At 51.4% G+C, this 17,231-nt stretch overlaps 1 protein-coding gene across 1 annotated transcript in view; it reads right to left on the bottom strand.

The window, feature by feature from the left end:
* The window catches only part of SEPTIN9 (septin 9), a 135,977-nt gene extending 120,827 nt beyond the window's left edge, over window positions 1-15,150 (bottom strand). Inside the window, exon 1 of the mRNA XM_062505955.1 lies at window positions 15,090-15,150. Coding sequence (XP_062361939.1) covers window positions 15,090-15,150 — 61 coding nt within the window. The remainder of the gene's footprint in view (window positions 1-15,089) is intronic.
* Between the last annotated feature and the right edge of the window lie 2,081 nt (window positions 15,151-17,231).

Raw genomic sequence — 17,231 nt, 5'->3', positions numbered from 1 at the left:
CAGGGGAGGTTTAGGTTGGATGTGAGAAGTTTTTCCCCCAGAGAGTGGCTGAGCACTGGAACAGACTCCTCAGGGAGATGATCACAGCACTGAGCCTGCTTGAGATCAAGGAGCCTTTGGACAATGCTCTCAGGCACATGGTGGGATTCTTGGGGTGTCCTGTGCAGGGCCAGGAGCAGGACTCGATGATGCTGATGGGTTATTTCCAACTAAGCATGTTCTATGATTCTGTGAAAAAACTCAGACAGGACACACAGGCAAGGACCAGCACAAAGGCCTAATTCACACACCAGACTTAAGTCAGTGGTTGTGGGAGGTTCCTATAAAAGATCCATATCCCACGTGGGCTGAATTGCCAGGCTGTGTCATCATCAGCTGGAGGAATAGCTGAGGGTGACAGGTACTCCAGGCAGATGCCTGTGAACATGGGATGGACCTGACTGCAGAGCGAGGGGTGGGAGCCAGGCTGGCAGAACAGCATAAATGAGACCAGGAGATGCTTTCTGTCAGAGCTGCACCCTGTGCAAACCCCTGCTGCTGTGCCTGGCTCCTCAGCAGGGACAGAGAGGCTCCAGGTGCCAGGCACAGCAGCCCCAGTCCAAGGGTTTGTTTGCACTGAACCAGCTCCTGGCTCTGGGGCTCTGCTCCAGCCTCCTGGAAACTCCCCACACCCTGCCCCGAGCAGGGCTGATGTTCCTGCAGGCTGTGTGCACCAGTCAGGGCTTTGCTGTGGATCCCTGAGCCCCCTGGAAGGGGACAAGGTGCCCCCTGGAAGGGGACAAGGTGCCACCTGCCAGCTGCACCACCCCGTGTCATGGGCAGGTGTTTGCTCAGAGAGAAGCACAAACAAACCCGCCCTGGCAGGCCCTGCTACCCTGCAAATTCAAACAAGGGCATCTCCAGATGGGAGGCAGGAGAGCATGAACAGCCCTGGGGAAAGCAGGGCCTGTTTGGGCAGCCCCCAGGCAGCACAGAGCATGGAGGGCGGTGAGGAGGGAGGAGAAGAGCCACAGCTCGTGGATACCTGGGGACACCTCTGCCAGCGCGGCTTCTGGGGGCTCCCCATCAGCCGGTGGGGGTGACAGCCAGGGTGGGTGACATTTGCTCTTCTGCAGCCCTTCCTGCGGGCAAAACAGAACCTCCAGCCTCCTTAACTCTCTGCAACAACCCCCTGCCACCTCCCCGGGCTGTCCTGTGCAAGTCCTTTGTCCTTTCCCACCCACTGACCCACACCTGTGTGTGCACCTGACCTGTGGGAAACACTTCTCACCCTGTGTACCTTCCAGGAGCAGCCTGGAGTCCATCACTTAGAGGGGCTCTGGACACAGAAATCCTGCCATGGAGCTAGGAATGAGGGAACTGCTTATTTTTTACCCAGGACTAAGATAAGGGTTTGCTCCTGGCTCAGCAGGAGCTGTGTGACTATGCCCTGTACCAATCTTCCAGATCCTTCTCCTGTGCTACAACCTCTGCCAACAGCAGCCCAAAAATCATCCAGCAAGGAAGAGGCACAGTCTATAAAAGGGTTTAACGCAAAACCCTCCAATAATCAGCACCCAGCACATTTTCTGCCTCACATCCATTCCCATTCAGGGCCCAAAGGAGATGAAAGGCTCAGTAAGATCTGAACATTAATCCACACACGTTATGAAAGATCTTTTCACTATTCCCTCTCCATCATGGCTCAAGCACAGGGCTCTTGCTTTTCCCAGGATGATCTCTGAAATCAAAGCCAAACACACAAAATAACCCTGCAGCCACAGACACTGCTCCCCTCTCCCCTCCACATGCACAGCCCAAAAGGCCTGAGATGTGTTTTAAAACACTGGTGTGTGGTGCTGATTTCCTGGAGAGTGGCTGAAGGACCATGCACAGCAGAGGAAGGTCTGAAACCTCCACGGATGGATCAAGCTCTCAAGGGCTGAGCTCATCCTTCCCCAGATTAACTCCTTGCTCCCAACACTAACTGCAGGAATCAGCTGTCAGACCATTACACATCACTGCTGGGAGGTTCATCTGACAAAAACCCACCATGGGAAATAACTCACAGCCTCTTGCTCCAGCTGCCAAGCAGGATGAGGAGACCACCCAAGCCATGACATCCCAAACAAGCCACAGCACCGAGAGCCTTCTCGGATGTGGGGCTCCACAACTGGGGCATCTCACTTGTCACAGCAGCAGTTTGGGAAAGCGTTCACAGATGCGGATGGAGCTGAATGGAAATTAATGTCAAAGGGTAATTAGCTGCAGTAATGGCAGTCCTTCAGGTTGTGTCTGAGCTGTTCAGCAGACACTCAATGGCTCTGAGAGTTACAGCTTACCTGCTTAAAAACTAAACAAAACAATAAATTAAAAAACAAGCACTTGGAACCCCCTGGTGTGGTGGTTCTGGGCACAACTCTAACCCACATCTCTCTGCATACAACCAGTTCTATAAAACATGCTCTAAAACACGTGAAGGCAGAACACCAGAGGGGAAAAAGCCCCTCATGTGGCAGAGTGGACTGCAAGAACACATGACAGAGGTCTGGATTTAAGGATTTCACTGTGTTTTTAGTAACTGACCTCAGACAAGGACACTGCAGCACATGTGACTTCTATCACTGTAACACTGAAAATCAGTGAGCTTGAAAACCTTCCCCAAAGCAAAGAGGACGAGAATTAGGCTTGGACTGGTGACATCGTCAACTTCAATGCTTTAAATTAAATTCCACTCTGGCAAAGAATTATCTTCCATCCTCATTTCTACTGATTAAAATGTACCTAGATTCTGCTTTTTAAGTTTAAAAGTTAATTGAAAGTCATCTTGGTAGAATGATGGAAGTTGAAAATGTGGAGAGCAAAGCCTTTCTAGGGTGCTGGTGGCTGAGTGCCCCATCACAGACTTGGGCAGGCTGGGGGCTCCCACCAGCCAGGGTGAGTGACACTTGCTCTTCTGCAAGAAAACAGAGCCTCCAGCCTGCATAACTCCCTGCAACAACCCCCTGCCACCTCCCTCGTGCACGTCCCTTGTCCTGACTTGTCCTGCTCCAAGATGTGCTGCTCTCCTCAGCAGCTTTCCTCTGTACGTGCCCAGGCACTCACAGCTCACCCTGAGTCACCCACAGCAGCAGCAGCAGCAGCTGAGGGCATCTCATCCTCTCTTCCTTTGTTTATTCTCTGCATTACACAAAGCTGTAGGCAATCCCCATTTCCCTGGACAACATCAGGCCAAAGCAAACGTGTCCCCGGGGGCTGCTCCGGGGAGTGTTCCGAGATTCCCTGGCATGGCCACCCCGGGACGTGACTGGGACGAGCTGAGGGAACAAGGCAATGTCAGGGACCCTCTGGCCCCAGCAGCTGCTCTGGGCTCGGCCCCATGAGGCCAAGCTTGTCCCAAAGGGAGCCAGCTCATCCCTCAGCACGCTGAGCCCAAGCTCCACTATTCCCTCAGTCCCCAGAATAGCAATACTCCCACTCCAGGAAATTATGGATTTTCTTGAGCATTACTGTGACCTTTTTAATTTCCATTCTGCCTTTAGCTGTCTCCTCCCCTACACTCCCTCTCTAAACAAATCTCAAAGCTGTACAAAGTGTTTCCTGTAAATAATACTCATCTGGCATGGACAAGGGGAAGAAAAAAAAACCCTTTTACTGCTAGTTCCAACTTGCAATCATCCCTCCAGTTTAACTTCCATCTGCTTGACCCAGGAGCAGGGAAGGCAGCACAATGTTTGAGGGAAATGGAGGGGACAGTGACATGCTCTGGCCATCAGATTTGAACCTGAAACGAGAAGTTCAGGTCATGGAAATGACTGACATTGTGCTTCAGGGTGTGCACTGCAGTGATCAGTGGTGAAACTCGGGCATGAACTTCCCAACGAGCGCCTTCCTGCCCAGCACAACCAGCTGTTCTCACAAGTGTCACAGCACTGGGCAAAAACTTTCCTTTCCCAGGCTCTGGTGCCATCCCCATGGATGCCAGCCCCTGCTCTGGAGAGGACCGAATCCCTCTGAGCCCCGTGAGAGCCTCACCTGAGCAGTGACACAGCAGCAAGCAGCTTCCCAGGCAGCTGTGAGTCCCCCTCTGGAATACAAACCTTGAAAGGGTGCCTTGGGCTGTCCTTGTCACCAGTCAGCCACTGAGGCCACTGTGGGAATGGGCTGAGTCACCAGCGGCTGTGCTGCCTCTCCCACCACACCACTGCTTATGTGATTCCACAGGGAGCCAGGGCTGCACAAGCACAGCTGCTTTTCCTGAGGATGCCAGGACCTGGCAGGAAGAGAAACTCCCTGGTGTGGTGTTAAACACACTGGTTGTGTCACCCCAAGGGACAGGTGTCCCCTTCAGGACACCTCTGCCTGCTTTTTGTGAGCTCCCTGGCCTCACACATCTGTCCCACAGGTTAAATCCTCACAAATCACTGCAATAAAAAGTTCTCTCCTCTTCCACGGACGTTTCCTTGGATTTGGATCAACCCTTGTGCAGCAAACCCCAAGACACCTTGTCTAAGAGGTACAGGCTGTCCTCACACAAAGCACCGTGCTCGCTGCCCACGCTGCTTTTTGGGATGTCCGTGCAGCATCTCCCCATTCCACGTGCCACCACATCTCCCTGCTCAGCCCAGGTGGCCACAGGAAGAGGATGGATGTTTTGGGGAAGCAGAAATCACCCTCCTGGGCCCCACAGAACCTTTCATTATGTTCTGCAAATGTCTGCGTGTTGTGGTTTGTTATTTGTCTTTCTCCACAGGCTGGATTTCCTTGCTTCTCCAAACAGTTTTCTAACAGATGTTGGGATGTTTTTCCTACCTGGAGCAAAGCTCTAGCCCTGCCCGTACACGCCACCAAGCCCGGAAACAGCAGAACACCCAACCAAACCCTGATCTGGCCACCCCAGCACAGCAGGATGCTGCCACTGGAGGGTTTTTCATAACAAGGCTCCATCAATCATCACAAGCCGTCAGAAACATGTGATGGCACATTGCATTTACATCTATGGCAATATATTCTGTCAGCACAGGAGTAAAATAAAACAATTGTGCCTTTTGATTGGACTTCTCACGGTCCCACCTCGTGTTTTGCAGCAAGGAAGCGCTGAGGAAAGTTTGCCAGGACTGATGCCAAGTGCCATCAACAGCTCTTGATGTCTGCTAAGCCACAGAAACCATCTGTGAGGCCCTGGGGACAGCTGAGAACAGCCTGATCAAGGTGCTTACATCCAACAGGGGCTACAACAGTCTGTAACACTCAAGAAAATTACAGGCTTTACTAGCACAAGAGAGGACAGGAGTATTAGAAATCTCATTCTCTGAAGAATACAGCTTTTTAAAAGAAATCAGGAGAACGGTTCATTGTTTTAGGTATTAACTGCACAGTGCAGACCTGAGCAATGCTGCCTCTTGGTCACACTGTTGGTTTGGGAGCAACACTGCCCTATTCTTACGCCTTCTCCTCTGCCACCCACCACACACCAGTCATTGAGAAATTCAGGGATGTGGGGTGGGAAGCACAGGCCTGCTTTTCCCTCGATACCCCAGCGCTCTGGACAAAGGTAGCTGCTCTCTCCGAGCACCTTTGAATATTGTTACAGCTCAAACAACAATCAAGGGGCACCAGCCAGTGGCACCATCAAAAGTCTCTATCCCACTTGTGTGCAGCAATGGGGAAGTGGCAGAGCAGGGAACAGCTCGAGGTGATGGATCAAGTTGTTAAAAACAGTAAATAAATTAAGGGAGCTGGGGAAGAAAACCCACCAGAGAAATGTGTGAATGTAAGCAGGCACCATGGCTGCTCCTCACTGGTTCAAAAATGTGAGAGATGAGTATGAACAAGTTGGAGATGTGGTTGTCCAAAAAAGAGCAAAGATTTGCCATGCAGGAACAGCATTTTGGTTGTCATGGGGCTTAAAGCGGGGACAAGGAGCTGTGGATGTTTGGTCTCTACCAGCTTTCACGTGGATCTGAATGATGCAGATCGTTCCTGGCAGCTGACCCTGCCAACCTGCACAGCTTTCAGCATCCTGAAAATAATGCACAGCCCTTTGTCTGTGCAGAAGCCTCCTGCTGTTCTGGGATTATCAAAAAACAAGTTCATTCTGTAGTCCTTGGTATTTTCCTTCCTGCTGTTTCAGCAACACCAGGTAACAGCACCACCACAAATCCACAGCAAGAACACCCTGCACAGAAAGGGACTGGTGTTCCTGAGGAATTGCACTCCATCATCCTTCCCCTTCCCTCTACTCCTGGGCTCCAAAACTCTCTCCTCACTCTTTTTTTCCTTTTCATGCCCCCCTCACTCTCACTGGCCCAGCAATGCAAGTTTTGGGGAGTAAGAGCTCGCTGAGTGTTTAATCTGAAAAACAATGGCCTTTTTTTAAAATTAATTTCAAAACAAACTATTTTGAATTTCTGTTGCGAATGACAATCTAAAATTAAGTTAATGTTTTTGTTGGATCCAAGCAGTATTTTTTCCTTGATACTGCAGTTTGGCCAGGGAACTAGAGTGAAAAAAAGTACAGAAAATCGGGTCTGAACTTTTCCCCAGCTCAGACACAGACTGTGCCAGTTGAGTGTCAGAGATGGGGTCGGGTTCAGGAGCAAACAATGGGCTCTTGCAGACACCGGGTCATCCCCACCCCACCCTGCAGCTTTTATGGCAGCGTGGTTAAAAGTCTTTGAGGGAATCACACCAGGTCTCTCTGCACAGCATCAGCCTGGAAAAGACCCAGTCTCGGGTTTTCCAGCCCATTTCAGACCAGCTACAGCCAGATATGGACCAAGGACCCCCCAGCAGGCAGAGCTTGGCCTTGAGGATTATTTGGGGGGGCCAAGTCCCTGCACTGCTGCTTTGATGAGCTCCCTCCCTGTGTTGGATGAGGACTCGCTGTGACACGTGTCCCTGTGTCACCACAGCTCCTGCCCAGCCCAGCAAGAGCTCCCGTGCTTCTCTTCCCTCCCTGGACGCACTGGAGCACAAACCAGAGCCCTTTGGTGGGGCACAACCCCCCAGACCTTTACCTGCTGCTGCCTTGGCTCAGATCCACAGGTGCATCTGCAGCAGCCCTGTGGTGCCAGCTCCAAGCACACGGTGGGGCTGGGCAGGAGGGGACCCTGGGACACCACAGACCAACAATCAGAGGACAGAGCTGTTTCCCCAAAGCTGAGATGGGATCACAGAATGGTTTGGGTTGGAATGAACCTTAAAGATTATCTCGTTCCAATCCCTGCCATGGGATGACTTCCCCAAGACCAGGTTGTTCAGTCCAACCTGGCTTGAGCACTTCCAGGGATGAGACAGACACAAATTCTCTAGACAGCACCAGCAAATCCAATTTGAGTTATATTCTATTTCCCATGTTTTATGTGGAATCATTTTACAAGTCACAGTATGGGAAAAACCTCATCCAGTGATGGAATCACAGCTCTTGCTGTTATTCCTGTAATTTTTCCTATAGCTTTAACTCATATATGAAGAGTTATTTCTCCCAAAGTGCCTAAGCAATAAATTAGGAGTCTGGTGTTCAGATAAGGGTGGGTGACACATAACCACTAGGAAAAATTCTGAAGGTACTGTAATTCCAGGGCTCCTTACTTTAGTGAGCGCCAGCATCTCACATAAACCTGAAACTGAAACCATCCTTGGCCAGAACCACTTGCACCATCCTTGAAAATGCCTGTAAATCATCTTGTCATTTATCACAAATCCCATCTATTGCTTCTTTGGCCATGCAATTGGGCTTGAGTAATGGAAAGTGAGAACCAAAAATCCTTAAAAAGTAGTATTCCAGGGCAAGTTTGCCTTCAGCAACTGAAATAACAGACATCCCCAAGGCACACATGTAAGAGCTGGCTTCAGTAGAAGTTATTGCTGTGTAAAATCCCTGTTTCATGCTCTCTCCTCCTGCTGCTGCTGCTGCCAGGAGTTCCAGGAACAAAAGCAGTGCCGGGATGAGCCACACAGTGCCCGTGGCTGCGGCACAAAGGTCTCACTAAGAGGTGAGGCACCCCAAGGTAAATTCATCATCCCGACCCCACCTACGTGGAGTGTGCTCAGCAGATGGGTTGGGATCACCCTTGAAATGCTTTGGGGAAGGTAAACCTTGCCTGGGGCGGAGAAAAACCCGATAATAGGAGAGCACTGCTGTGCCCAAGCAGGATGGTGGAGCTGGAGGTTCAGCCCTGGGAAGTCCAGCAAGATACCCCAGCTGGGTTCAGGGGGACCCAGTCCATAAAACAGACCCAAAATATGCCAGAGAGGGACAAATCAGGCCAGATATAACAAGTACCTAGCCTCAAAAAGTATTTAGATGTTCATTGTGTTTTTATTTGCCATCATTTTCAGGAGTTTCTCAACCAGGCACCGCATTTCCAGCCTGCCAGGGGCTGTCAGCATCAGGTCTTGCAGATGAGAAGTCACTTTGTCACATTACCAGCTCCTGTGACAGAGAGCCCAGAGGCTCTGCAGCACCCTGCACATCTATGTCTTGGAGAAGCAATCTGGATCCCCAGTAAAATCCCCCTAAGTGAGTGACCATGGCTGTGCCCTGATCTGTGAACACGCCAGCCACAGAGGGCTGGCTCCACCTCACAGAGGTAGCAGCTCTCCAAGGTGGGCTCCCCAGTGCCAGGGCTGATTCCTCCACCTTCACCCACCTTCTGCCCAGCAAACCAGGGAGATTTATTGGCTGCAGCACTCCAAGTGAAGTCTTTGCAACCCAGAGCAGCTCAGCAGTGCTGCCTGCGCTCTTTGCAAGGTGTGAGGTGTTTGTAAGGAGTACAACTGTCCTGCTGCTTCCCAGCGGTGTGTTCTGGGCATGGCAGTTCTGTTCTTTCTGTTTAAACAGCTGCACCAGGGCAATCTCACAGCAGTATTACCAACACACAACCACAGCTCCTTTGAAACAAAGGTACTGCCCAGATGTCAGCTCAGCTGTACCACTGAGTGTAGGAGGGCTTGGGCACCCACCAAATTCTGAGTATAGGATGGTTTGGGACACATCAGGGGCTTTGCAGTGCCCCAGCTCCACTCCAGCACAATCCACCCCAAACAAGAAAAACACCTAAGGACCCTTGGCCTCATCTGCAAGGAGTCACAACACCAGGTCACAGAGCTGGCAGCTTTTCTGTATGACAGCCAGTTGTACCCAGATCTCTCCTCCTGCTCCTCCCTGCTCCAGGGCTGCTCCAACCACCTCAGGAGGCCACTACAAATAACAGGTTTCCCTACAAACAGTGCATAACCGTTAATACCTAATTTAATCCATTACAACTTGCTAATCATCACACCCAGACTGTCTGGTTCCCGGCACACAAGCCCTAATAAACCCTCCCAGCAGCCCATTTAGCAACGCTAATGGGAAAAGAAAAATGTGCAAGAGAGAAACGTTGCTAATTAATTCTAACCATAAGCAGGCAGCAGCATCACAGAGTGAATTTTCTGAGTGAAGCCAAACCCCCAGGTCCTGTAGCTCCTGAGTTCGGGCAGAGCCCTGCGGCCATGACGTGGCTCAAGTGACTGGCAGCTGCCACCAGCACCCCTGAGGGGTGGCCAGACCCATGGCTTGGAGTGTTAATGAACACTGGCAGGATGGCACCATCACCCCACACTGGCCAGGGTGAAGCCAGGGCAGAACTTGGCTTGCAGAGCACGGAGCCACAGGCTGGTGCCTGGAGCAGAGCAGAAATCAGCTGCAGAGCAAAGTTCAGCAGCTGGAGGAGCTGCCAGAGGCACCTGAGCTTTATGGGGTGAGCAGGGCACCTCTTGGAGGACACTTGTCCCCTCTGTGGTACACCAGGCACTGGGGCAGGAACTCACCAGGAATTCAGAGGAACGACACCAGGCATGGTTGCACACTCCATGTTAGTCGGGGAGGAAGGAGCAGAGGGCACAATGCCCTCACTCCACAGGGCGAGCCTGGTAATGCCAGGAGGGGGAGAAGGGAGACGAGTTCCCCAGCATGAGAAAATCCCATCTCTCGCACCCCGTTTGAGGGGATCCCATCTCTCGCACCCCGTTTGGAAGTGCCTGCAGCCCGCGGGCAGTCAGTGTCACACACACACAGCACCGTCCTGTTCCCATGTCACGCTGCCATCGGGTGATCTCCTCCCGTGCTGGCACGGGTGATACCACGGTCTGTGCCGAGTTCCGATAGCAAGGTCCGTGTCCCCGGACCTTGTGCCGGGTTCTGCCTGGAACACGCTGCCTCGCTGCGTTTGCTTTGCTTTTTAAGCCTTTTCCACTTGTTTATACACAGTGAAACCTCCGCTCGCTCCTCCGCAGAGCGCTCACAGCCAGAAGCGATTGCGCACGTAAAAACTTGGAGGCTTTTTTAACCTTTTTCTTTTCCCAGTACAGACACAGAGGCAGAGGCTAGAGGAGACGGAGGCTCACCTGAATACGAAGATTTCTTCATGCCGTCGCTCCGGGCTGTGACATGGGAGCAGGGGCGAGGCCGGGTGGGGTGCGCGGTCCCGGGTGTGCCACGATCCTTTTGTAGGCAGGGCCGGGGAGGGGACGAGCCCGGTGCCACCGCATCCGTGCGTGCGGCCGAGGGGCAGCGCGGCGCTCCCAGGTGTGGCACACACCTTTCCCTGCCGCACACACCTTCCCTTTCCCTTCCCAGCCGCACACACCGGTGCGGGCTGGGCTGTTCCAAGTCTCCTGGCACGGGCAGGGGAAGAGCAGGGCTCAACCTCTCCCCCGGCTGCACCTTTACCCCCTCGGCACGCAGAGCATCCCCGGGGCTCGGCCCTGCCAGCTCTTCGCCCTGGAAATCCCAGCGCTTTTAGCCGCCGCAGCAAAGGGAAAGGACGGAATTTCACGCCTCCAGCCCGGCGCACCCCATGGATTTGATTCAGCCCTTGGCTGCTGGAGCAGCTCAGGTCAGCGCTGCTCTCCCGTTTCTAGCTCGACGTGCATTAGTGACCCGTGAAAACGCCTCTTTCCCCTCCAAAGCCGCTCGCCCAGGGCTCATTCAAGGCTGCGAATCGAGCAAAACGCTTGTGCAGGCTCACACCTCACTTACTGCTGGGGGTGGGGGGCAGAGAGCCACGGACCCCAGAAACAGCCCCAGACATCGCCCCAGGTGCGGGGGAAAGCATTTCACTGTCCCTTATGTGCCAGGACACAGAACACGCTCATTATCGCTCCCCTGCGAGATTCAGGTTGGGCAATTAATTACACAAATGCGATCATCCGGGGGCATTACAAACGCAGACAGGAAGAATGTCATAGCTGCTCTTAATTTGCTCTCAGGGCACAGGGAAGTGCAGGAGCCTGAGCTGCTGGAGGAAGGGCCAGGCTGTTCCTTGGAAACATTTCCACAGCCCCTCCGGTGGGTCACTCAAACACGATGGTGCAGAGCACAAGTGCAGTTCACATGAGACAATTCCACCAGCTCTAAGGAAGGCATGGACTCCACAGGAAGGGCTTTCTGCTTGGTTTTGGACTCTTCCAGAGTAGAGAAAAAAGTTTTCTGTCCCCAGCCCTAACCCTGGCATTGCACGGTGAGAGACAAAGGCAGTAGATGAGCTGGATTAGGAGGATATGGTCCTATCAGCATTTCTTTCCATTTCCCAGCCACAGATTATCCCCTCTGTAACAGATCTGAGAAGAAGGATTGTCTGAGTCTCTCTCCAGCTTTAGTGCAAAACTGGAAGAGCTGGCTGAAGTCACCGGGGCATTCAGTGCTAAGCAGCCTGACTTTGCACTGAACAGCTCAGGAGCTCTCCATGCTCCCAGGATTGTAGCAACAACAGCTCCCAGGGCTGCAGGACAGAGCTGTATCACTGTAGTGCTGGGGTCTGCAGGGGGGAGATGTTTGCAAAAACTGTCATCAACAAAACTTCCATCAAAAAAACCCTCTTGACCCACCAAAGGTTTGTTGCTTAATCAAGCACACATTTAAGGCAATAGTAATGATATATTATCCTTTCCGCAGGTGCTTTTGAAATCATTAGTCACAATTCATGGAGGAGAAACAATAGTGCAACAACTTGCCCCACCTTGTGTACCAAAGTAAGGGCAAAGTCAGGAGCAGAACCCACTCCTGGGCACTGATCCCACTGCTCTGCTCCTGCCTGCACCTCTCTGATGGGCACAAGTGTGAGACACTCAGCACTCACAGGGATGCCCCTTACAGGAGGTCAAAAGGCATCTCTCCCTTTGAGATTATGGGGATATGTGCACGTGTGCCTGCTTTAGTGTGCAATCACAAATGTGCAGTACAGTGTCCAGTCCTGTATTAGTGTGACTACATGTACAAAGGGTCCCAGGGCTGCTGTGGTGGGAGCAGTTTGTTCAGAGCCATGGTCATTTGATCAGCTCCACTGCACAAACACAAACAGAGGACTGTGGGGCAGGCGTCCTACTGCAGGGCCAAACAAACACGATGAGATAGAAAATGGCTGAAGGGATCATTTTCTGAAATACTCTCTGACAAAGAATCCTTTACTTTGCCTGCCCAGCCTCAGAACTGCCTAGAGAATCAGTCACTTGGCTCAGAAAGGCAGGTTAATGTTTAATACAATGCAAAGCCCACAGGCTTCAAATAGGTAAGTCATTTGGAGATTTCTTTTTTTCCCTGTTCTTTCGTAAGTCAGTGAGGGAATTTACTGCTCCTGAAAGTAGGGATTTGGACCGCTGGCTCAATTTGGCTGCAGCTCTGGCAGGCACTGTGTGAGCTGCACCCATCCAGCCCTGGCACCCACACCTGCCCCAGTCCCAAACATCCCCCTGACAAACACATCCCACCCTGGCACTGGGGTGCCAGCACAGTGCTGGCAGAGGCACAGAGCTGGCCACCCTTCAGAGAGGCTGTGAGAGCCTGGGGTGCCCACTGCACACACATTGCAGTGGCCTTTGGAGGAATGAGCCTGGGCAGGCTGCTCTGAGCCCAGCGGCACCTGCAGCTCCTGGGGCTCCAGATGTTGCACCTCCTGCAGCAGCTGCTGAGCCTGGCCCAGCTGTGGTGCCCTCAGCAGCTGGTTCTTCCTGCAACATGTGTTAGAGTTGTTGCAGGCGTGAAAAGCGTTGGCTGTGATGCCTCGGATTGGCTACCTAGAACAGAGGCTAGACAGAATTAAGAGAATAAAGTGGGTATTTATTAAAGGCCTTCAGCAGATACACCTTGGGCAGCCAAAATCCTTGCGGAGGCTACACCCAAAATGGACAATGGTCATGAGTTTTTCAGGCAGATAGAAGTTTGGTTCATTTACATATCAGGGGTTAATTATCCAATTACACCTTCAGGTAATGAAGTTGCATTTCCCAATTTGCTCCCCCCCAATTCACTTTTGTTTATTTGTTTATTTGTTTATACTTCTCGGGGCCTGAGGATACAGGGTGTCCTTAGATCTCAGGCCTAGAGGGATTGTTTTATGTGAAGACAATAATCAACACTTTATATGGAGTTTAGAGTTATGCATTAATGCAGTACAGGATTTGAAAAATATAAAGGCTAAAATCTGGAGGCATCAGCTGCAAGGAGCCTGTGCTGTCTCTCCCTCAGCATCCTCCTCCAGGAAGCCACGTTCCCCAGCATGTGGGGGTCCTGCTTGCAGAAGCACAATCTCCCAAACTAAATACAGCAGTGATCAGAGGAGGGAGAGACAAGCACTGCCAGCTCCACACCGTGGGCTGAGGCCGGCAGCCAGAGGCCCAGGAAAGGGTCAGAGGGAGAGAGAGAACAGCAGAGGCAGCAGCACCCAGAAATGCTCATTGGAGTGAGGAGGAAAGGCTACAAGTAAGGAAAGGATGAGCCCCATGGGAAAAAAAAAATATTACAAGGACTCCCACAAATGTCCTGAGATATTCAGGAATGCTGGGCTGTGTCACTGCCCCTCTGACCAACTCATTCAATCTCTCTGACCAAGCTTCTGTCACAAAGCAGGAAGAGGAGGATGGAGTTTTCCCAGGGAGAGGTGTTGTGAGATTCAAGGTTCCTGGGGTTCCAAGGTGCTGACTGGTGGGCAGAAGTGGCTGTCATGGAGAGAACAGAACTCCCTGTGTGTCCAACAGCAATGAGAAGCAGGAATTTACACTGCAAAGACCTGTACATGTGCAGCAAAGCAGACCTGAACTTGGGGAGCAGCATCTCTGACTGATGCAGGGGTAGAACCTCAGGTGTCAGGACTATAAATCTCCCCCATCTCCAGCTCTGTTTGTTTTACAAATGATCCTCCCAGCTCCTTTCCTGACCAATCACTCTTTTGTGGCTGTGATGCTGGAGAGGAGATGCAGAGGATTTTTCCATCCTGCTCTGCCCCAGCAGCCCAGGGCTCAGTGCTGGCAGGCAGCTGCCAAGCTGAGCAGGAGGGGAATGGTGGCACTGCACCCTGGCCTTGGGCATCCCTGCAAAACCCAGTGTGGAGAGCCCCTGGATTCAATGCAAAGGAAACAGGAGACTACCCCACGGGAGCTGAGACCCTGTGGGCTTTAGCTGAGACAGGGCTGCCCTGGCAGGCACCAAGGAAGGCTTTGGGCACCGCTGCATGTGCAGAGGGACCTGTCTCACCCCAGAATCCAAAAGCTGGGATTCACTAAGCCAGCAGAAAAGGCCAGGAGTGCAGTCATCCCACTGGGTCTGCTCACTTCCCCTGGAGGAGCTCCATGCCAGCTGACTGGCAGCTGGTGGCACAGCTCTGCCCATGCTCTGTGCCCTTTGCAGGGCACAATTCCCATTATCCATGCCCAATTCCTGTTGTTGGTGCCCAGGACAGCGAGATGCTTGTGAGAAAGAACAAAAGCCTGGCAACCAGCTCTGGACAATGGCAGAATCTGCCCTTCTCTCTGCCACTTTCTTGAAGAAATTGAACTGTTATGGCAGCTCTGATGGCTCTCCCTTTCCCCTGCAGCAGAGCATTCACTCACACAATGCACCTCTTGTGCCAGTCAGTTAATCCATACAGTGCACTGCTTACTTACATTCATTATCCTCATTTAGTTATTAAAAAAAAAAACCAAACACATATTTTCATTTTTAACACCTCTCAGAGAGGGTTATCCAAACTGGGATTAAAACTTGGGGTTGTCTAACTTGTTACTGCCTAACTTTTCAGCTGCAGGAATGTTGGCTGCTCCAAGCTCAGTGGAGCCTTATAAAAACATACCTGCCCAGGTCTTGGAGAAGGAGATAGGAATCAGCTCGATGATCAAAGTCCCTGATAGCATTCCTGGATCATACAGGCTGTTCATGCAGAGGTCTGCAGGACTGATTGGCAGTGACCTGGAACTGCTCTCCACAGCACTTGGGGATAATTCAGTGGAATTCATATCCAAAAAATCCTCCAAGCCCTGACTTCATCTGTAGGCACATATGAATCATGTGGCTGCTGTAATGCAGCAGCCTGACTCTCAAGCTTGCAATTAGGAAATCAGGGGAAGGTTTATGGAGTGCATTTGGGGTGACCTGCTATTCACGAGCACCGAACCCACTGAACCATGGAGATGGGAGAGCAGCTCAGGTCCACATGGTAGGGAATAATCTCCTGCTGGAAATCATGGCTGAGGTCTCAGCTAAATCTGTGTAATTTAACATGTGAACAGGCCTCAGTGTCACTGGGGCAGTGTGGCCACCTCGAAGTCTCTGTGTCCCCAAAGGTCTGTGCAAACCCGACTGCCAAACCCAGCACTGCTCAATACAAACAACAGCAATGGCACAAGCACCACCACTGGTAAAACTCGTCACAGTCCAGTCCTGAATCACATTTTCTTGCCACTGGCCAGGATTTCATGCAGCTCTCTCCCCTTCTTGCTCCACAGTAGGAAAACACAGATGTTGAGCCTGTCAGCATCAATCCACAATGCTCAGATGCAGGAGGTCAGGCAGCTGTGGTGACCTAAAGCCTCACCACTCTCTCTCTGCTTGTTCCAGAGGTTGATTCATTTGCTTAGGACACAGCACAGCCAGGCCCTCTGTGGTCTTAACTGCATATGGTTAAGAGGTAAATAATTTAGCTGCGTGTTTCCTAACTTTTTTCCTTGTGATTCCATCTGACAGCAAAGCACCAAAACCCCACAGCACTAAAGGATCATTGTGTATGACCTGATGGTCAGGCTGCTCTTATTGGGGTGATGGTTACAGCAAGGAAGCCAATAGCTTAATGAAGCAATTACTTGTATCAAATCAGCAGGTTTTGTTCTTTTCTTCTGCCTTAATTATGAGGAACCAGGAAGAATGTCCAATTACTCAGGGCAGAATTTCATTACCAAACAAGATAACATCTGCTCAACAAGGTACGTCAGATGGCCATTTTCATAGAATGGTTAGGGAAGAGAATGCTCCAACCTGAAATTAAAGTTGAAGAGGGCATTAACAGACAACAAAATAAAAATTAAAGGCAGTAGTCAATGCCCATTCAATAGAAGGAAAATCCCTGAATGTAAGGGAAGTCTGAATGAAAGGTCATAAGTGTTTTCCATTTCCAATAGCTCCAGTTTCTGAAAACAAAACTGTTCAAGGTGGCTCATGAGCTGACCCACGTGAATACATCCCCCACCCCCCTCCAAGAATCATTGTAAAATCCCTGAGCTGCTTTCAGAACTGCCAGCTAAGCACTTCAGAATCTAACTGCACGTTTGAAAAACAAAAGCAGGTCAAAGTCAAACTCTCAAAGCCCTCACAGCTTAATCCATTTTTCACAAATAAAGAACCCTAGTTTATGGCTTTTATGGTCTGAGTTTGAGTTGAAACTACAGGAATTAAGCAACAACCTCAGCTTTGTGTCTTTTCAAAGTGGTACAGAAGGGATCTGGATCTTGCTTGCCACCAAGTGAGAGGATCCCTAATTTTCATCCAGCATCACACCTAACCCATGGCAGGGCATTCCCGCAGTGCCTGAACCCCCGGGTGCATTTTCATAAGTGCAATTTAGAGAAGCGAATATGCACCTCTAGGAAGGGGGAGGAAGGGGAGCAGAGGCACAGTGCTGGAGCCCTGAAAAGCCAGGCTTGCTGGTGTTGCACTGGCAGGAGGCACAGAGCGTGTGGGGTAGAGGGACCCCACAGCAGCTGTCCTGACCTCCTCAGCAGCACCAGCCAGTCTGGCTGCAGGCTGAGCACGTGCCAACAAGCCAGGCACCACTGTTTGGCTGCTCCAGAGACATCCCTGGGTAGGCAGGGGATGGCACAGTCATGCTGCAAGCTCTGCTTAGCTGTGCCTGCCATGATTTCCAAATGCAGCCCTGAACGCAGCTGCCAGCCCCGTGAGAGTGATTCAGAGCAGATTCCTACCTGCATGATCTTACACGTTT

This window comes from Cinclus cinclus, chromosome 20, assembly GCF_963662255.1.
Source record: "Cinclus cinclus chromosome 20, bCinCin1.1, whole genome shotgun sequence".
In the NCBI taxonomy this organism is placed as follows: domain Eukaryota; kingdom Metazoa; phylum Chordata; class Aves; order Passeriformes; family Cinclidae; genus Cinclus; species Cinclus cinclus.
The sequence above is the reverse complement of the archived record's forward strand: the minus strand, read 5'-3'. Positions and strand labels throughout refer to the sequence as shown.